This window comes from Eulemur rufifrons, chromosome 3 (genome assembly GCF_041146395.1).
Source record: "Eulemur rufifrons isolate Redbay chromosome 3, OSU_ERuf_1, whole genome shotgun sequence".
Lineage (NCBI taxonomy): Eukaryota > Metazoa > Chordata > Mammalia > Primates > Lemuridae > Eulemur > Eulemur rufifrons.
In genome coordinates, this window is record NC_090985.1 from 3,446,590 (window position 1) to 3,468,329 (window position 21,740).

At 37.1% G+C, this 21,740-nt stretch overlaps 1 protein-coding gene across 1 annotated transcript in view; it reads left to right on the top strand.

Moving 5' to 3' along the window:
• The window catches only part of HDGFL3 (HDGF like 3), a 66,084-nt gene that overhangs the window by 39,557 nt on the left and 4,787 nt on the right, over positions 1-21,740 (top strand). The window contains exons 2-5 of the mRNA XM_069465653.1: positions 5,771-5,847; positions 11,529-11,667; positions 11,995-12,153; positions 16,294-16,440. Of these exons, the coding sequence (XP_069321754.1) occupies positions 5,771-5,847; positions 11,529-11,667; positions 11,995-12,153; positions 16,294-16,440 (522 nt within the window). The remainder of the gene's footprint in view (positions 1-5,770; positions 5,848-11,528; positions 11,668-11,994; positions 12,154-16,293; positions 16,441-21,740) is intronic.

Genomic DNA, 21,740 nt, shown 5'->3' on the forward strand with positions numbered 1-21,740 from the left:
TGGCTCACGCCTGTAATCCTAGCACTCTGGGAGGCCGAGGCGGGTGGATCACTGGAGCTCAGGAGTTCGAGACCAGCCTGAGCAAGAGTGAGACCCCGTCTCTACTAAAAATAGAAAGAAATTATCTGGCCAACTAAAATATATATAGAAAAAATTAGCCGGGCATGGTGGCGCATGCCTGTAGTCCCAGCTACTCGGAAGGCTGAGGCAGTAGGATCGCTTAAGCCCAGGAGTTTGAGGTTGCTGTGAGCTAGGCTGACGCCACGGCACTCACTCTAGCCCAGGCAAGAAAGCGAGACTCTGTCTCAAAAAAAAAAAAAAAAAAAAAAGAGGTCTTTTACAACATTATAGAGAGTGGTAGGGAGTGTGACGACCTTGAGAGCACATACTCTGTCTAAAGTGAGCAACTGTTGATCATCTTCAGCTAATCGTTGGCAATGTGACAATGTAGACTTCTCATCTTCATTTTTTTCACAGAAGTCATTATTCTGGATTTTAATGTGAATCTTCCAGTTTTTAAGTATTGATAAACAATTCAGTTTTTTTAAAAACACTGTATGATCCAAACAAAGCATCTCTTTAGGGCAGAAATAGCCTGAGGGCCACCAGTTTGCAATTTCTGTAGTAGATGTTAGTTATATATATATAACATTATAGCAAGGGAAGAATTAACCTAAAAGATATGGTTTTGTTTGAAGGAAAAGTTTTAAAAGATTTTTAAAAAAAACTTACTTTTGGTGTTCTCACTAGAGTAAGAAAGTACATGATGTGATGGTATTTTATCAACTTGTAATTCATTGCCTATTACATACATAACCATATGCATTTCCATTTTAAGTTCTATTTTTGTCCACTTAAAATATAATTATTCATTTTCTGGAGAACTGTTTCACAGCAATGTGAATATACTTTATTGGACTGTACATTTAAAAATAGTTAAGTTGGTAAATTTTATGTTTTTTTATCACAGTTTATATATTATATATATTCATATTCATTTTAAGTTGCTTTTGTAGGGTAGGGTTGGATATAACAAGGAGGTTTTTATAGCAGTTTTATAGTAGGTAACAGGAAATCCTGGAAACAAGGAGGTATTTTGAAAGGCTGCTATGATGGCCTTATCAGAAGATCATGAGTACTTTATTTAGAAAACTAAATTTAGTAATTGAAATGGTGCTCATTTTGAGAGACGTTTCAGGGGCTAAATTGGCAGGATTCATTGAACAAATGAACGTGGGACTTGAGGAAACAAAAGGTTAAGGTTTCTTTCTAGGTAGCGGAGTGTGCCAGTTCAATTTTAGACAAGCTATCGAATTTCAGGACTTGAAGGAAATCTAGAGGGTACCTAGTCCAACCATCTCATTTCACAGATAATGAAAGTCAAGGCTCCAAGAGATTAAGTGGTACCTTAAGAATCACAGTTTAAATCAAAGCAGCACTTAAATATGTCTCTAGATTCAAAGTCCATCTTTTCTTAGTACACCAGAGCATCTTTGCTCTGTGACACATGGTTCATGGATTTCAAAGATGAATTTGTGATGGTGCAGTAATCCTCAGGCTGTTGACATAATGTTTAGTTAAGAAGGTCTGCAGGCTTCTTCAAGAAAATGAATGCCAGAGCCTTTTTATTGCCCTCTAAGCTACAAATGTGTGTCTTTCCCTATTTGTAGTCTTTTCTTGGATTTAAGCTACTTATAGGACCTGTAATGGAGATGGTTTGGAGACATTGGTAATTTCATACCTGGAGTTCAAGGAAAGGTTACGGCTAGAGATGGAGAATTGGAAGTCCATAAAAATAATGGCAAAAGTTGAATTCATTTAAATAGACAGGATTACTTGGAAAGAAAACATCGTTTGAGAGGAGCTGAGATCCTGGAATGAAACGTAGAGAAACATCCAAAATTCCTAGGAGAATGGAAGGAGAAATACCAGAGAAACAGATTAGTAAAAGTAGTTAGAAAAGAAGAAAATCAGACAAGAGTAAAGATGCTTCTCAGTGTTTGATGGGGTTACGTCCTGATGAACTCATTGTAAGTTGAAAATATCATAAGTCAAAAATGCTTTTAATACACCTAACCAAGCATCACAGCTTAGCCTAGCCTACCTTAAATGTGTTCAGAACACTTACATTAACCTAAAGTTGGGCAAAATCATCTAGCACAAAGCCTATTTTATAATATAGTGTTGAATAGCTCATGTAATTTATTGAATACTGTGCTAAAAGCTAAAAACAGAATGGTTATATGGGTACTTGAAGTATGGTTTCTACTGAATGCATATCAATTTAGCCTTATCATAAAATCAAAAAATTGTAAGTCGAATCATCATAAGTCAGGGGCTGTCTGTAGTGATGTGGAAACCAAGGGAGGAGAGTTTTAAGGAGGAGGTTATTAAGAATGATAAGGGGCTGGGCGCGGTGGTTCACGCCTGTAATCTTAGCACTCTGGGAGGCTGAGGCGGGTGGATCGTTTGAGCTCAGGAGTTCGAGACCAGCCTGAGCAAGAGCGAGACCCCGTCTCTACTAAAAATAGAAAGAAATTATATGGACAACCAAAAATATATAGAAAAAATTAGCCGGGCATGGTGGCGCATGCCTGTAGTCCCAGCTACTAGGGAGGCTGAGGTAGGAGGATCGCTTGAGCCCAGGAGTTTGAGATTGCTGTGAACTAGGTTGACACCACAACACTCTAGCCCGGGCAACATAGTGAGACTCTGTCTCGGGGGAAAAAAAAAATTGTTTCTATTTCTTTGTCAAATTTATCATTTTGTTCCTGGATTATTTAGTTTTCTACTCATATTTTTTTGGATTTCCTGAATTTTTTAAAGAGGATTAGTCTGAATTCTCCACCCGACATTTCGTAGATGTTCAGTACTTCTTGTTACATTGCTGGAGTTTTGGTGGTTTCTTGTGGTGTCAGATTTCCCGAGTTTTCAGAATCTTTGCATCTTTATGTAATGACTGCACACTTGAGGAGACAGCCACCTCTTCCAGTTTTTGCAGATGTTCTTTGATAGTGTTAGATCTTTACTACTTAGTATAAGAACTTAAACACTATCCTGTTATTTCTTCCCATTCTGGGGAGGACTTAAAGTGAGCACCAGAACTAAAACACTACACTGGAACTAACTCATGACCTTGCCATTGTTTCTGGGAAAGATTTACAGTGTACGCTGGAACTTAAATGGTGCGCCAGAACTAAATTTCTGCCCTACTGTTGTTTCCCAGTCGGGAAGACTTAAGTAGGCACTGGTACTTAATCCTGACCCTTCAGTTGTTTCCAAGCCAGAGGAAGGCTCCTTGTAAGCACCTGGGCTTTGTGGAAAATCTGGCCTGGTATTTGGTCCTTCTCATGAATTGTGCCCATGGTAGCACTGGCCATTCTTTTCAATGGGGCATCCCTGCTTATCATAGCACAGAGTAACTACCTAGATCCAGGTGCTCATCACTGCAGTCAGCACCCCACTCTTTGTCCCTAATTCATCCCAGGTGGTTCAGCTCTCTGGAATTTCCAGTGGTTCCCATGAGATGGGACCAGGGTGAGCTTCCCATGAAGATTTCCAGACCAGTGGGGAGATGGAACATCCACCTCCAATTCCTTCTTTTCACCTTGGAAACCATGTGTCTAGGGAAATTCTCTGTAAGTAGCATTGTGCCAGCTTGGGGATAGCGGGTGCAATCCAAAATGACTATTTCTTTTACTGGTTGTAGCTTCTCTTAATTCTGTGGGCCCATGGGGTTTCTCTACTTCTCTCCCGAGTTCTGGTTAACTCAGGATGGTATTTTTGTCTTTGAATAGTTTCCAGTTGTATTTTTGTGGGGGGAGTGATGCTGGGGGATCTTTTGTTCCTCCATCTTGCTCACATCACTCCCCATGCTCATTTTTAATATAGAATATAGATACATAGATATTGATACAGAGTTCTGGGTTGAAAGGGTTTTCTCTTTCAATGCTTTAAAGATGTCATTGCATTTCTTTCTATTCTCCATTATTTCTGAGGAGCAGTCAGGGAGAGTTTTACCATTGATTGACTGTATGTAATCTTTCTTTCTTTTCACAATTTTCTCTTTGTCATTTTTGTTTTTAGCACTTTGATTATGATACACTTAGCTTATATTCAAAATTCATAGTCTAGTAAAGGGGAATAAATTGAAAATAGAGTAGTACTAGGTAAAAAATGCAGCAATAGAAGCAGTTACGGCAGTGGACCAAGTTCTGCATTGGGAGTCTGGTAAGGCTTCACAAAAGAGATGATTTTAAAAATGTGTCTGAACACAGCCATGCCATAGGGCAGGCAGGAACAGTAGGGGAAAGTCAAAAGTCATTCAATTGGACTTGGGCAGTAGGGCCACATGAGGAAAAGCTCTTTCTGTAGGGGCTCTGATAGCTAATAACAGAAACAAACTACCTATCATTTGTTGAGCACCTGGTGCGTGCCAGGGATTCTGAACCACCCTTCATTTGATGACCACATCAACTCTATAGGATGGGTGTCATTAGCTACATGTGAAGAGACGAAGAAACTGCAGTTGTGTGACTGGTGCAAGGTCATACAGCCAGTGACAGAGTCAGGACTTATACCCACGTCTGGCTTCCAGAGAGTGACATGTCCATCAGAGCTACCTGATTTACCATGAAGCTAATGAAGCTTAAATCTCAGGGTCCCTCACTTGCTGGACTACTCTGAGTGCCAGGAGTTTTAGTGTTTGAGGTGGAGAGGGGAAGCTAAGTTATAACCAGAAAGCATTTCTATGTAAGCATTTCTGGGAACTTGCCTAAAGAGGTCTCAGAAGAAAAGTGCTGACAATTTTCTTGTGGTTTATTTCATTTTATTTTTTTATCTTTTTTTCTCTCCCTCACCCCTGCCCATTGTGGTTTATTTTCTTATGTCTCTCTGGAAGATGAGGAGAAGTTCAACCATCAGAGAAGACTACATGAAAGAAAATAGCATGCTTGTAAACAACTCCATGTAGTTTCATATTGCTGAATCATGGCATGAGGAGAGGAAAGTGACAGGAGTTTAGATGGTCAAGGACTATTCTTGAAACATTCTAAGGAATAATGTATATATAACTATATAATCTAAGGAATTTGGGCTTTATCCTATCAGATTCTCAACCTCAGCTGTCAATAAGAATTGGTTGGTCTGGGGAAAGCCTGAAATATCTTTATTTTTTAAAAGCTGCAGAAGTAATTCACATGCACAGCTAGAAATGCTGTAAACAGTGAGAATCTTAGGAAGATTTGAATCAAGGAAGTGACATAATTGTGCATTTAAAAAGAAAATTCTAGTTTAAAAGAGTGATAAGAGAGACTTGTAGTAGTCCAGGCAACAGACGATGTCTTTTAATATCTACATAATATTTCATCAAACTAATTTTTTATAATTCTCCTATCTTGAAATGTTTATATTTCTGGTGATGTGTATATATTCACTATTACCCCAAAAAAGTACATCTTTTTGTTTCTTTTTTGTTTGTTACTCTTTAAAATTTTTCACTAGGACAGATTCCCATGAGTAACTCATTGGAGCAAAGGAAATGAGTAGTTTGGGCTCCTGGTTATGAATTATCATAATAGTTATAATCAATTCATAGTGTTAACTTCCATGTGGTGGGCCAAATATGACCTTTAGAATCATTTTGTAAGGTTCAAGAAAAGAAAAATTATTAGGATTTTGATTAATCTTGTTTTGAAATTAGCAATAAATTATCAGAACAATAATCTTACGTTTATGGTAACCACTTAATAACTAAATTTATCTTTAATAGATTGATGAACTCCCAGAAGGAGCTGTGAAGCCTCCAGCAAACAAGTATCCCATCTTCTTTTTTGGCACCCATGAAACGTAAGTTAACAAAGAAAAGTTTCAACAGCTCTAACTTGATTCTGCTAGACTACATTGTTTATAGACAATCTTATATGTTGTTAAAAATCATTATAATCAAGTATATAAAATTACCAAGCTTAATAATGTATTTTTCTTCATGTAAATATTTTTCATCATAGACATCTTTATAACTAAAAGCATATCTTTGCTTTGGAATGTCATTTCCACTTCTTTTTAAATAAATGTTAGTCTTTACCCAGAATTCTCCTTGAGGATACTTTTGAGTCCTTGGGTGGTTCTTTTACCACTCCCAGTACTTTCTTTTGTAGCTCTTGTATATTTCATTTCTAGAGAAATTTTTTCTATTCATATTTCACAAAACAAAGTTATGTTTTCTTAGGCTCTTTCACCATGTAGGACCCTGGAGGAAACATACCACCTTTTTAAGGGTTTCTAATTATATTAGTTAGCATACAGGGTAAAGAGCTATACTAAAGGAATCTACAAATGCAATGTCTCAAAAAATATAGAAATTTCTTTCTTTCTTTTGAAGTAATCCAGAAGTAGGCAGATAGATCAGAGTGGATAGATTCCTCCAAGGACCCAAGTTTCTTCTGTCTTGTCGTGTCATTCCCTGGGATGCTGCCTTTGTCTGCATATTAAAACAAAAAATACTGGCTCAGCAGCACGTGTGCATTTTACAGACAGAGAGAAGGAGGAAAGAGTAAGGTGAAGAACGCTAATTCTTTGTGAGGAAATGACAAGGAAGTTGCATACAGTAATTCCTCACTAATGTCAATAAGTTCTTGGAAACTAACTTTAAGGGAAACCACAGACAGCAGTTCCTTAAATAACATCATTCATTCAATGTCATTTTGCTTAAAGACACAATTTCCAAAAGCCTATCAACAGCGTTAGAGGACTTACTGTATATCGTTGACACTTGCATTCATTCCAGTGGCAAGAACTAGGTCATGTGACCCCATCAAGCTACAAAAGCTAGGAAACAACAGTCTCTGGGTGGACAACTCTGTATCTTGCTTTAAAAATTGGGAGGAATAATCCATTAATGAAAGAAATCAAGAAGAGAATGGATACTAGGGGACAGTTAGCAGTCTTTGACACACTAAGAATGTATATGGTTGCTTACAACAATGAAACAAATGGAATAGAAATTGCAAATGGGAGTAAAAGCTAAAAACTATCACAAAATTTTGTAAGTCTTCAAATTCAGTGTTATCCCTTATATTCATCTGAATGTTAGTAAAGCCTGGCATGAACGCTTTGTTAATTTGCTGTCTCTGTCACTCTGACATCTTCCTCATTCTCTCCTTGAAAGAGAGCCAGAGGAGGGCTCTCCAAGACAGAAATATTTCTTCATGTGACAAATAGGTGTGTTTCTTTCAGGAAGTTAGTTTTATTCTCCTTTGTATTATTTTTATGTAATAGACACTGTGGACTATGCAACTTACCATGTTTTCTTCCTTAGAGAGGTTGCTAGAAAGCTTAGAAATAAATGTTTTACCTATGTTAATGCTTAGGACTTTACGATACATATTTTTATATTTTCCTCATTGCTGCCCCTATGTTTTGTGTATACAATTGTTTTGCTTTTTCTTTAGGACTTATCTCCAAGTGATCTCTTTACTGGTTGTATTGTAGTCCATGTGTGATTTTTTTTTTTTTTTTTTTTTTTTTTTGCTTATTCAGTCACCTAAAGGTAGATTTTAAAGTATCTGGAGGAAAATGAACTTCCCAAAACTTGCCATAACATTGGTTCTGCTGAACTTTTACTAAGTATTCGGTGTCCCTGAACCTGAGATTATACTTGCCCTGGCAAGTACTAATGTTTACCCTCTCTGTGAAGGGCAGTGATCACATCAGTGTTGCTTAATCCTATATACACACACACAGTGCTTAGCACAGTGCCTGGCCCAGGGTAGGTATTTTAAAAATAGCTGTTGATTAAATTAAAATTAATTAAATGAAAGAAATAAAGATGAGGAAGAGTATGTAGAAGGTGATAAACTTAACAAAAAGGCTGTATTCAGTTTAGCTAAAGGAGTACTCTATGTAGGACAAGTATTTTCCTCAAAACATGGCTTTGAATCTGTTCTAATTCTCAGGCAGATAGGTGACTGGAGCCTCAATTCTTCTGCTCCATATAACATAACCTCACTAGTTTTAGTTTGGACAATTTTCAAGGAATCCTTGACCAGGAAAAAAAATCATCCTTAGCACATGTAGCTTTTAACAATTTTATTTTCTGTTGTACCCTTTAATATTTGTAAAACATACAGCAAAGTTAACCAATTGAGTGGGGATTTGACTTATAAAATTATCTATAATCCAGAAAAAAAACAGGATTGTCTATCAAAAATAACTTGTTTTAGAATAGTTCATTCAGGGTTCCTCTTTCTAGCAACAACTAAATTGGCCAGTTGTCAGTTAAAATCATCCCTGGGATCATCCTTCAGCACGTGTTATAAAGAAAAAAAACAAAATAAATAAATCCATTCCTGGGGAATGATAGTAAAAATGTATCATTTATTCATAAGAAGATGTTTTCCGTTCTCTGTAACAGGAAGACGTGCATCTCATATATCCAAAAGTGGTATCCAAAATTGAGACAAGATAAAAATAAGGAAGGCCAGAATTTGTTAACTCTTTCATCCAAAAATAATAACCATTAACCCTGATGTTTAGGCATTGTTAAAGTACAGGCAAGCTCTGGTTAGCATCAGTAGCTGATGTCAGCATCAGGCAGCTTATCCCACAGTTATTTCCTATGCATAGAGTCAAAGGCTGGAGAAGGTCAAAAGCCAGAGTCTTAATTCATGACAAATTTCTCTAAAAGTGAAATTGCCATACACACATTTCTTTCTTATGTTCAGTTTGTCAAGCAAGACTTTGACATGTTTGTTATTAATATGTTCAGTAACCTAATGAATTATTTCTGGGTTCAATGAGATGTAATCATGCTGAGCAATTAAAGGTGAGCAATAAGGAAAGGTTTGTTGATTTCTAAACAGCTCTGGGGTCAGAAAGCTTCCCTGGGTGTTTTTATCAACTTGAAGTTTTTGATCAGCTGGACCATATGAGGGATCAACACTGAGTCACAGTCAGAAAATGGAATTTCCAAAGATCAGCACTAAACTGTTAATGTATTGTCTGAAAGCCTTTAATATCTTCTCTTTGCTGATAATTTCCAAATTTGGGCCGGGCGCGGTGGCTCACGCCTATAATCCTAGCACTCTGGGAGGCCGAGGTGGGCGGATCGTTTGAGCTCAGAAGTTCGAGACCAGCCTGAGCAAGAGCGAGACCCCATCTCTACTAAAAATAGAAAGAAATTATATGGACAGCTAAAAATATGTATAGAAAAAAAAAAAATTAGCCGGGCATGGTGGTGCATGCCTGTAGTCCCAGCTACTCGGGAGGCTGAGACAGGAGGATCGCTTGAGCTCAGGAGTTTGAGGTTGCTGTGAGCTAGGCTAACGCCACGGCACTCACTCTAGCCTGGGCAACAGAGTGAGACTCTGTCTCAAAAAAAAAAAAAAAAAAAAAAAAAAAAAAAAAAAAAAAAAAAAATTTCCAAATTTGTATCTCCAGCTTAGACCTTTCCCCTGAACTCCAGAATTATCTCTCCAGCTGCCTACTTGACATCTTCACTGGGATGTCTAACCAGGATTTTAAACTTAAACATTTAAAACTGAGCTTTTTACCCCCAAATCTTGTCCTCCTAAAAACCTTTGCATTTCGGTAAATATCAACTCTGTTCTTCTTATGTCTCAGTCTAAAACCTTGGAAATATCCTCAACTCGACCCTCTCATATGCCATATCCAGCCCATCAACAGCTCTTTCTTGAGAATGAAATTGGGATCTGCCTGCTTCTTACCAGTCGTACTGCTTACAACCTGGTCTAAGTCACCACCATTACTTCATTAGCTTTCTAATTAGTCTCCCTGCTTCCACCATAGTATCCACCCCTTCACTCTATTTTCAGCACAGCAACCAAAGTGATCCTATTAACACATAAATTGTCACTTCTCTTCTCAAAACTTTTAGTGGCTTCCCTTCCCACTCAGCCTTTATAGTGTCCTCCAAGGCTCAACATACTCTGTTACCTCTCTGACCTCATCTGCTGTGGTCTTTCTTCACTCATTTTACTCTATCCAGACTAGTCTCTTCTGTTTCCCAGGCATACTAGGCATTGTCCCACCTCAGGGCTTTTGTGCTTGTTCTTCCTTCAACCTGTTCTGTTCTTCCCTGGTAACTCCATGAGTTGTTCCTTCACCTACTTTAGTTCTTTACCTTAGATGTTCCCTTTTTGGTGAGGCCTTCCTTGATCTGTGTATCTAAAACTCTAAAATCCACCGCAAGTTCTTCCCATCCTTCTTCTCTGCTTTTTATCTTATTTTTTTTTAAGCACACATACTATATATTTATACTGTACTCTTTATCTTTTTTATTGTCCACACTCCCACCTCTAGCACTAGAATGTGTGCTCCAAGAGGGCACAGATGTTTGTCTCTTTGTTCCCTGCAGAATCCTTAGCCTACAACATTATAAATTTTCAATCAGTATTTATTGAAGGAATGAATAAATGAATCTTAGTTTGAAGTATAAGCTTTAGGGATGTCAGCCAGAATTTGGGCCTCCACAGTCTTATTTACCAGGTTAATATCATAGATAATAATGCCAAATACTGTGGTTTGAATGCTCAGACCTATTAGCCATCCCCAGTATTTATTCTAACTCATTTTTTCTTGGTTATGATTAAGTTAGGATAGGTTTAAATTGGATAAGATTCTGTTTTGCCACTTCGCTCTTTTTTTTTCTTTTTTTGCTTAGTGCGTCATTAAACACTAATGATTTTTCAATTTATAGAAATAATAGTGAATAAATATACTAATGTGGCACAGTAGTCCCCCTTATCTGTAGGGAATATGTTCCAAGACGCCCAGTGGATGCCTCAAACCACAAATAGTACTGAACCCTATATTTACTATGTTTTCCCATCTGGTAACAGAAGCCACTAATAAGTGTGAGCAGGTAGTGTAAAGAACATGGACATGCTGGACAAAGGGACGATTCACATCCCAAATAGGACAGCATGAGATTTCATCATGCTACTCAGAACGGCAGGAGATTTAAAACTTATTAATTGTTTATTTCTGGAGTTTTCTGTTGAAAATTCTCAGATCGCAGTTGACTGCGGGTAACAAAACAAATAAAAGTAAAACCACGGATAAGAGGGGATGACTGTATATAGAGTTAAAATATTTTTTTATTCCAGAATTTATATTTTTACTGTGAATCTTACAGAAGCCTTACCTATGACAAGACTTACATTGATAAATCTTAGTTCAAGATGATGACTTAAGTGGTCAAAGTAGACATCCATAATTCTACTTGTGTAACTAAAAATAGTTTCAAAACAAAGAAGATATTGGTAATTTAAAAGTAAAATCAAAGTGGCACCAGCAATCCAGGGTTGCTGGCTTGTATGCTGAGCTATCTGTTTTTTCTGCCTTGAAATATATATCTAAAACAACTTGTAATATGTGCCTAACTCAGAGGGTTTATATGTACTTTAAATTTATTTAATATGCTCTGACATCTTATTTGATACTGATATTTAAAATACCTTACATTTGAAGGTCACCATGTCAGTTCTACTTCTAATATATCTCTGCAGTGCATTTCTAGGTCCCAAAGACCTTTTTCCATATAAGGAATACAAAGACAAGTTTGGAAAGTCAAACAAACGGAAAGGATTTAATGAAGGATTGTGGGAAATAGAAAATAACCCAGGAGTAAAGTTTACTGGATACCAGGTAATGGTTTAGTTCATTCTCACTTGCTAAATCTCATTTCTTTGGTTTTAAATCTTTTTCAGATCTTTCTTATACGTCCTTACTACTAATAGTTACCTTGTAGTCAGAATTCTTTTTGATTCCAGTAGCATTTTGGATTAAATGTAACTCTTACCCAGTAGGGTTCAAATCCAGTGGCCACTGGAAAATTGAGTTTGATAGCCCTTTATTTTGAAAATCTTAAGAGTAAACTGAACCCTTTAAAATTAAAATAGGTTCTTTTCACAGTCTATGTTCACTGCTATTTTTTTCAAAAATGTAATTAGCTAATATTTTATCATTTCTTAGGCAATTCAGCAACAGAGCTCTTCAGAAACAGAGGGAGAAGGTGGAAATACTGCAGATGCAAGCAGTGAAGAAGAAGGTGATAGAGTAGAAGAAGATGGAAAAGGCAAAAGAAAGAATGAAAAAGCAGGCTCAAAACGGAAAAAGTCATACACTTCAAAGGTTACTGAGAAACTTCCCATTGTTATTAATGTTACATGCATAGTCATCAAAAGTTTTTAGAATATTTTTAATTTGTTTATTGAGCATATAGAAATATACTAGATTCATTGGAGCCTTTGCATTTAGGGATAATCATATAGCAGAGGGAATAATACAAGTAACCGTAAATGTTTGGAGAATCTGGCTATTGACTCTTTATGGCTGATTTGGCCCTGAAAATAACACTTCCTTAGTTGGAGGAGGACTGTTCTTTAGTTAAGGACATATGAGTAGCTGTGCCTCCTACGATAACTTCCAGACAAGCTCTGAAGAATTTAGGAATATGGGAGACAAATACGATTCAAGACTATGTTTATGTACTGTAAATATAAATACAGTCACGTGTCACTTAACACAAGGATATGTTCTGAGAAACGCATGCATCATTAGGCAATTTCGTCATTGTGCGAACATCATAGAGTGTGCTTATGCAAACCTAGATGGTATAGCCTGCTACACACCTTGGCTGTATGGCATAGCCACCATTGTATATGCAGTCCGTCTCTGCCAAAATGTCATTATGTGGCACATGACTGTATAAAGATGTATTCCTACTTGTCATTCTGCTTTAAAGAATGTGCTTTGCTTCTTCATTTAATTCTTGTGTTTCCTAATCACCTAGTATATGCCAGACACTAGTTTGGATATACAGTGGTGAGCAAATTCAGCTCCATTCCTTCCCCCACATGAATTACAGTACAGCAAGGAAGTGGGGTAGCACACAGTAATCAAGTAAATAATAAACATACATAAATTGGGAAAGGGCTGTGAAGGAAATGAATGGGAGTAGGAAATGACAGAGATGGGGAACCTACTTTAGATTGGGTGACCAGGCCTTTCTGAAAAGGTGAAGTTTGTGCTGAGACCTGAAATAAGGTTTGAGAGGAGAAGCCATGTGTGGCAGAGGGAAAGGAACATAGCAGCAAAGCTCTGTGTTTCTGAATTGAAAGACGGTGTGGCTAGAGAATCATGATCAAGGGGAAAGGCAGACAAAGGCCAAATAATGCCGACTTGTAGACCGTATTGTGGAATTTGGATTTTATTACAAATGTAACAATAACTGAAGGTTTTAAACAGAGGAGTGACGTGATCTTAGATTTACAATTGGAAGTCTAGGTACTTCAGAAATGCAATTGAAAAAACAGCAAGATTGCAAAAATTATTCACCTTTAGAAACTGAAAACAAGATAAATTGATACTTAATAGACCAAAGATTGGTATAGATTTCACTATAATTGGTCTGTCACGTGATTGAATAGCTGGATAAATTACTTTCATTTAGATACTGGTATTTAGTGGCTAGATATGCTTAGGAAACTCCTTAAGAACAAGTACCAAGAGTTTATCAGACTATCAGCAGTTTATTTTGGCAGTCTATAAAATCTACCCAACTGGCATACAAGTAAAATTGTGTGAATGCAGCATTATTTCCCATGTACCTAATGAAAAATACGTGATTGCTGTGGATGAGGAGTTTGCAAATGACAACAAATAATTAGAACTTTCCTTGTCAGACTGTATCTTCCATTGCAATTATTTTTTTAAGCTGAATTTCTTTTAGCATTGTGGACTTCATATAAACACCCACTTGAATTGATTTTATTTAGTTTATGGTTGCTTGCTGAACTTCCATGTAATATGTTGTGCAACCCTAAATTATGTAAGCTACCTAATGTTGCCTAGACATTTAATAGTGTGGATATGTGGCTTTTAAATGCGTTATTTCATTGCTTGCTGCAGAGACCGGAAGTAATGGGGCTCATACCTGGGGTAGACTTACAGTTTTAAGCAGTGAAAAGGTAAAGACATACTTAGCTTATTTAGAGTTATCTATTTTAAATAAAAGGATTATTTCCTTGGCTTTTCCTTCAGTATCACAGCTTTCATGATCATTTAAGAATTAATTTTTCTTTTTAATATCAATGAAGTAACCTAGTACGATGGTTCTCAAACTGTTGCGTGCATCAGAATCACATGAAAAGCTTGTTAAGACACATCTTATTGAGCTTTACCCCCAGAATTTCTATTTCATAAGGTCTAGGATGGGGTCCAGGAATCAGATTTCCAGGTAAGGCTGATAATGCTGGTCTGGGAACCACATTTAGAGAACCACTTACCTAGCATGACCTCATTGTTCTCTTTTGGCTTCTCAAATGTTTCCTTTTTATTGAATGTGATGCTCTTTTTTCATATCTATTTCTTAAAGTTGAATTGTCTTCCTTTGCACTGAAAAGTAATGGTTCACAAACTTTTCTGACTACATCCCTGTTAGGTAGAGGGGAATGTCCCACATCTATCTCCTCTACTTCACTTAATTTCACTTTTTCTGTGGGAAAAGAGCACAATAATCATAATGAAAAGTCACAAGATAACAGATTTGAGGGGGATTGTATATCTCTTTAGCAGTAAGGGTATGGATGATTCCTATTTGAGTCCTAACAGATACTGGAAAATTATAGGTCAAAAATATTTTGCATACAAATTATTTACTGTATACAGTAGGGCTAATCAGAGCGTCACAGCAAACTAGACTGATGATGATAAGCCACCAGTAATTTTAGTTTAAAAACAAAAATGGCAACATGTGGACACACAACCAACTTAAGACCACACTGATAAAATAGATGATGGTCCTTCCCCAAAATTACAGGAAGTCCAGTAATCTGAAAAGCTTTGCAAGGTTACCAAATACAGCTTAGCAGCCAGACTCTGTAGTAGAGTACTGAATGCTACGGCTCGTTAGTAAAACTCTAGTAATGCCCTAATTCTAGTCTGTGTATACCAAATATGTAGCAAATTATAATACTTATAAACTCACTTATAAGGTTACTCATAAATATACTTTATAAGCATTATAAATTTTAGGGAGTTGTAAATTATTATCTATAGGAACTGCAGATCAAGGAGTATTATTTTAGATTTTTTATAAAGCAATTACTACTAATTATACTACATTTATTAGGAGAACAAAAAAATATTTTACTTTTACTATTGTCAATCTTATCTTTAGACACTCCACATTTGGAGTATTAAGTCCTGTTTTCCCTTCATGTAAAAAGTAAAACTCACTGCATTTTAAACTGACATTTTGGGCTTGGTTGGTCGTTTCTGTTAAGTAAAATAGAAACAATTTAATTATATATTCTATCACATAGCTAGAAGATGTCTCTTTGGATGGTGCATTTTTAAAAAGTGATTTTCTGAAGAAGATTCAGTTTGCAAATTCATTTCTGGAAGACCACAAGTAACTTGGCTAAATCAGTTTTGCCTTACTTCTTATGTGCAATGTGCTTGAAGATTCTTAAAGTTTCTAAAAGAATTGTAGGAAATGTAGAAATATAGAAAAATGCTACATTTTACTTCCTTAAAGGTTCATAATTGGGGCCAACTTTTTAACATTTTAATGCTATTCTGCTAAGCAGTTCTTACTGCAAACTATAATTGTATTTTCATCTTTCTCTAGAGTTCATCTTGATTTGAAATGCAAGATGATCAGAAAAAGGACTAGTTTACCAGTATAGCCTGGGGCTGTTAAATAACTGTCCATAATTTAAAAAGTTAAAATTAGTTTATATCACACAGTGATACAGAAGTTTTGTGAAGATGATTCCGTATATACCATTAGCCAAATAGCTTCAACAAAAGTATTCCGACATGAATACATATATTATCTTGGGTAATTCACCTTACTTCTCTGGACCTCCATTTGTAAAATGATGAGGAAGAACAAGGTAACCTTTAGGATGCCTTCTAGTTCTGTCAGTTTCTTAAGCAGGTATCCATCCAGCTATACGTATTCATTGACAGGGTTCTGTGTACATGAATCTTTTCTGCTTGTAATACCACATTGCTGGAAAGAGCTAAGAGGTCATCTAGTCCACTTCTGTTTCCTTTCCAGCTGGTTAAACTGAGACCCAGTGAGGTAAAATGGCTTGTCCAATGTCACCTAGCCCAGTGTGGCACACTGCATGTTACATCTTTACAGCCTGTATCAACCCACAAAGGCTAGGTACAAGTCAGTTGCTTCTGCATCTCTTACTTATGCTTGTGCATTTGGATTTCTGCTTTTGACTATAATATTTAACTTGTCCAAACATTTAGAAATCCTCTAAACAGTCCCGGAAATCTCCAGGAGATGAAGATGACAAAGACTGCAAAGAAGAAGAAAACAAAAGCAGCTCTGAGGGTGGAGATGCCGGCAATGACACAAGAAACACAACTTCAGACTTGCAGAAAACCAGTGAAGGGGTAAGGAAGGATATACATGTAATTTTTCTTACCTTCTACTAACCTAGAGGACATTTTGCTTCAGATTCAGCATCCATATCTCAGCATTAGTAAACATTGTGTTAGTAAATGAATAAAAGTATTCTCTGTTATTTACGTCTACTCACACCTCCTTAATGAGTGACTGAATGCTTAGTGTCTGAAAACAAAAGAGAGCCAAATGGGAATTATACCTTCCTGTCAATTTGCAACTCTGTGAACAGGTTTATTCTTTTTTAAACTTACTTTAAAGTCTTTTAAAGTACGGTATGAAATATTGAAATTATAAAATGTCACCTCAAAATTTCACAGTTGTATTTTTTTATCATAGAATCAATGGTATATTCAAAATAGAGTATTATATACTGCTGCTTCTTTCCCAGAAGTAGTATGTAATTTAATGTACCCATGAGGACTTTAAATATTTGAATATTCAAATATTCAAGCAGTATTTGAATATTGATATTTAAAGTACCCATAGGGACAAATATGTCCACTTTGACTCTTAATTCTTGTTAACTTCTATTATCTTCAAAGTCATAGGTAAGTCCACCTTTGTAAAAGTGTTAGCTAAGGCCAATTTTGCCCCTAGACATTTTCCATGAGTCTTTTCTCTATGAAGACTAGTTGGACAGTGTCAAATCATTTTAAAATAATGACCTATAAGATACATTATCATCTAGTTTCAGCTGAGTTCTTGCCTATTCATGTTAATCCTGTTTACTTCTCAATTCTTTACTCCTTCATCCCAGTTATCTATAATTACACCCAAAGTATTTTGATTCTAATTGTTCTCTTATTCCTCTCACCCAGCTCAGCTTTACTCTATCATCTGTCCACCTTCCTTCTCTTGACTTTTCTCCAATAAATGGTGCTCTATCATCACCTTTGCCTGCAGCCTTCCCAGGGGCATATACCTGCTAACAACCCCTGAGGGCTTGAATACTTGGCTGTCTCGATAGATATGCTGCATATATCTCAGGTGGCTTCAATGTGCAAATAGCAAAAGCTCCCACAATTTCTCTTCCCTTTACTACTGAACTTATTTCTAGATACACTTCTTGTGACAGAGGAAGCGTTGTTCTACACCTTTACTATGCAAGAGTGTGGTCTGTGGTCAAGTAGCATCAACATCACCTGGGAGCTTGTTAGAAATGCAGAATCTCAGGGCCACACCAGACAACAGATTCTGAATCAGAATCTGCATTTTAACTAACCCCCCAGGTAATTCATATGTACATTAAAGTTTGAGGAGCACTAATCTACACCTTTCTATTGCCAGGGTCCAGAATATTATCTCCTCCTACTTTCTCCAAGGCATACCCAATCAGTTGTCCTCTTTCTCTCTTGTACTGATGTCGTCTTCTGGCTCCTTCGCCTCTGCCTGTACAATCTCCCTTATTCTTGAAGAGTCATGTATTCTACCCTTTTCACCATTCTCTTTATCTCTAAACTCCTTAACAAGAATTATCTTTTCTCCCAGTCTCCATTTCCCTACCTCCTACTCATGACTTAACCCATTGCACTCTTGTTCCTTCTTTGACCAATTCATTGAAACTGCGCTTGTTAAGGTCCGTAGGGATCCTCTCATTGCCAAATCCAGTGTCTCCTTTGATCTTTGTTTTTACCTCTGTAACATTTAATGCCATTAGACCCTTTCTTTTCCTGACTTTTCCTCTAGGTCACCAATCTCTTCTGCTTCCCCTCCCTATTCCTTCTCAGTCTCTTTCTAGAGCTCCTTTTTCTTCAATCCAACTTGACACACTTCTGCTCTGAAAACTTACATCCATCTTATCTACTCACATGGTTTCAACTACTATATATTACTGATGACTTCCACTCTGTATCTCCTGCATTGTAGATTCATTTTTCTATTGCTAATGAAACCATTTCTACTTGAATATCTTAAAGGACCTTAGAAAATAGTAATTGCTACTAGGTAGCAACGGTAGCCTGTGTGCCACACATTGTTCGAAATGCTGTGCATGCATTATGTCATTTAATCCTCATGTAAACCCTAGGAGGTAGGTGCAGGTATTTTCTCCATTTGTTAGCTGGGGCAACTGAGGCTGAAAGAATTGGCCCAAGGTCACTCAGCTATTAAGAGTCAGAGTGGGAAGCAAGAGCCTGAGATCCTTTTATTTTTAACCTGTTTTTAATAATATCTTTGTTATATACAAAAGAATTATCTTTTCTATATAGAGAATTATCTATATATAGTATAAAATTATGAGACCTTGGGTTATAATGATAGCAGTGAGCCTACCACTCAACCTAAAAACTAGAATATAATAATTAACTTGTACCTATTTACATGTTTGTATCTAGTCCCATCTTCTTCCTACCCAGAGATGAGCACCAATGTTGTATTTATTATTTTCTTTCATTTTTAAATCATAGCCCATATCTAAAATGTAGGTATATGCTTAATATATTGTCTAATTTTGCTTACTTTTGAACTTTAAAAAAAAATCATGACAGTTACTCACCACTATGTTTCCAAGATTCCTTCATGTGGTTAGGTGTAGCAGTGCTTTTATTCCTTTTTCAGTACTGTATAATATTCAGTTTTGTGAGTGTACTACAACTTATTTTATCCAGTCTCCTATTGATGGGCATTTGGGTGGTTTCCAGATTTTTGCAGTTATGAGCTATGTTTCTGTGAGCATTCTCATACTTGTCTTCTAGTGCACGTGTACTAGGAGTATGTAACTAGAACTGAAAATACTGAGTCATGGTTTATGGTTTTTAACTTTACAGGATAATGCAAAATTATTTTTCTAGTAGTTGGACCAATTTACACTCCCACCAGCAGTGTATAAGAGTCCCCTGTGATTGACTTGGCATAGTCAGGCTTTTTAATTTGCCAGCATAATAGATTAAAAATGGTCAATTATAGTATTAATTTATGATTCCCTGATTAATGATAAGGTTAAGCTTCTTTTCATTTTTATTGACCACCCATGTTTCCTCTTCAGTGCAGTGCTTGGTTCGGGTTTTTGCTTATTTTCCTATGGGATTTTTTTTTTTTTTGAGACAGAGTCTCACTCTGTTGCCCGGGCTAGAGTGAGTGCCGTGGCGTCAGCCTAGCTCACAGCAACCTCAAACTCCTGGGCTCAAGCGATCCTCCTGCCTCAGCCTCCCGAGTAGCTGGGACTACAGGCATGTGCCACCATGCCCGGCTAATTTTTTCTATATATATATTTTAGTTGGCCAGATAATTTCTTTCTATTTTTAGTAGAGACGGGGTCTCGCTCTTGCTCAGGCTGGTCTCGAACTCCTGAGCTCAAACAATCCACCCGCCTTGGCCTCCCAGAGTGCTAGGATTACAGGAGTGAGCCACCGCGCCTGGCCGGATTTTTTTTCTTATTGATTTTTAGGGCTTCTTTACATGTTCTGGATTCTAACTAACATGCATGGTCATCTGCCTTGTAAGTATCTTCTCCAAGTTTATGACTTGTCCATTCAATTTCTTTCTGATACTTTTAGTGAACAGACTTTCTTAATTTTATTGTAGTCAGCTATATCAAACTTTTCTTTTTATGGCTAGCATTTTCAGCACCATTTATTGAGTAGTCCTTCCTTTTCTCTCTGACCTGCAGTGCCATCTGTTATATATCCATGAGTCTCTCTCTGAGTTCTCTCCTCTGTTCCTTTGGTCAATACTACACACTCTTAATTATAGTAGCTTTCTAATGAGTCCTGAAATCTTGTATGGATAGCAGCTTAATCTTAAACTTCTTTTCAAATACTTAATAGTCGTGGTCTGGGATCGAAGGTCAAGGAGAGGCTTTTTTCTGGATGGGAGAATTTACAGCATAGATGCTGGTAAGAATGACTCAAGTGAGGAATGATCACAAAATAATAATGTAAGAAAGAATTGCTGAAGCAGTATCCTTTAAAAAGGCGTAAGATCTAGTGCACATCTAGAGGGGTTACCTTTGTTCATTCATTGAAACAGGAGGGAAAGTAGAGTATTTGGGCACAGATACAAGTAAGTAGATAACTGGAGTGAGAGCTTGTAAAAGTTCTCCTCTGATTGCTTCTATTTTCTTAGGAAATAAGGTTAGCATTTGAGAATGAGAACAGGAAGAAGTGTTGGAAGCTTCAAGAGAGAGGAAAAGATATAAAATTGTCATTTAGAAGAATAGAAGAGCGAATGAACCTGGGAAATGAAGTTGAGTTGCCAGGCAGCAGTAAGGGCCCACTTGAGGCCAGTGGTCATGAATTTGAAGTAAGAACAGACAGAATGGTTGTGTGTTTTTTCTCTAGGCATATTCAATTGCCCAGCCACAGAGCAGAAAATTGAATTTCACTAGAATTGGGGTTTGCCCAGTGAGTAGGGTAAAGGAGATTAAAGACCAGGGAATTAAGAATGTGTACAAGGGGCCGGGCGTGGTGGCTCACGCCTGTAATCCTAGCACTCTGGGAGGCCGAGGTGGGCGGATCGTTTGAGCTCAGGAGTTCGAGACCAGCCTGAGCAAGAGCGAGACCCCATCTCTACTAAGAATAGAAAGAAATTATATGGACAGCTAAAAATATATATAGAAAAAATTAGCCGGGCATGGTGGTGCATGCCTGTAGTCCCAGCTACTCGGGAGGCTGAGACAGGAGGATCACTTAAGCTCAGGAGTTTGAGGTTGCTGTGAGCTAGGCTGACGCCACGGCACTCACTCTAGCCTGGGCAACAGAGTGAGACTCTGTCTCAAAAAAAAAAAAAAAAAAAAAAAAAAAAAGAATGTGTACAAGGAAGTGATTATAACAATGTACCATGGAATTCAAAATATATTAAGAGCGAGAGAGGTATACAAGGAAGGGATATGATCAACAGATTTGCGTATCAAAGAATTATTGGAGATGGAATATCAAATAGAGGAAGTGAGCTAGAAATATAGGTGGTGATAGCGGAATGAGTTGTGGAAGGGCTGCAGTAGTTGCTAATGACAGTGCAGGTGTTATTGGTATTTTGAGTGGGATGATGCTTCATTGCACTGTCCACATCATAGGACATTTAGCACCCTTGGCTCCTGTCTTTTAAATACCAGTAGAACCCCTAACTTATAACAACCTAAAATTCCCCCATAATTTTACCCTCAAAACAGTGGCTTAAAACATTATTTACAAATACTCCAGTGGTTACAAATCACTTAAGAAATAACCATGGGACTGAATGACCAAGATAGGGCAGAGGACAGGATCTTTGGCAGAGAGGATGCCAAGAAACTGAGATACCAGAATGTTAGAAAGATAATCTACATGGATGTTGAAATCACAGGAATTAA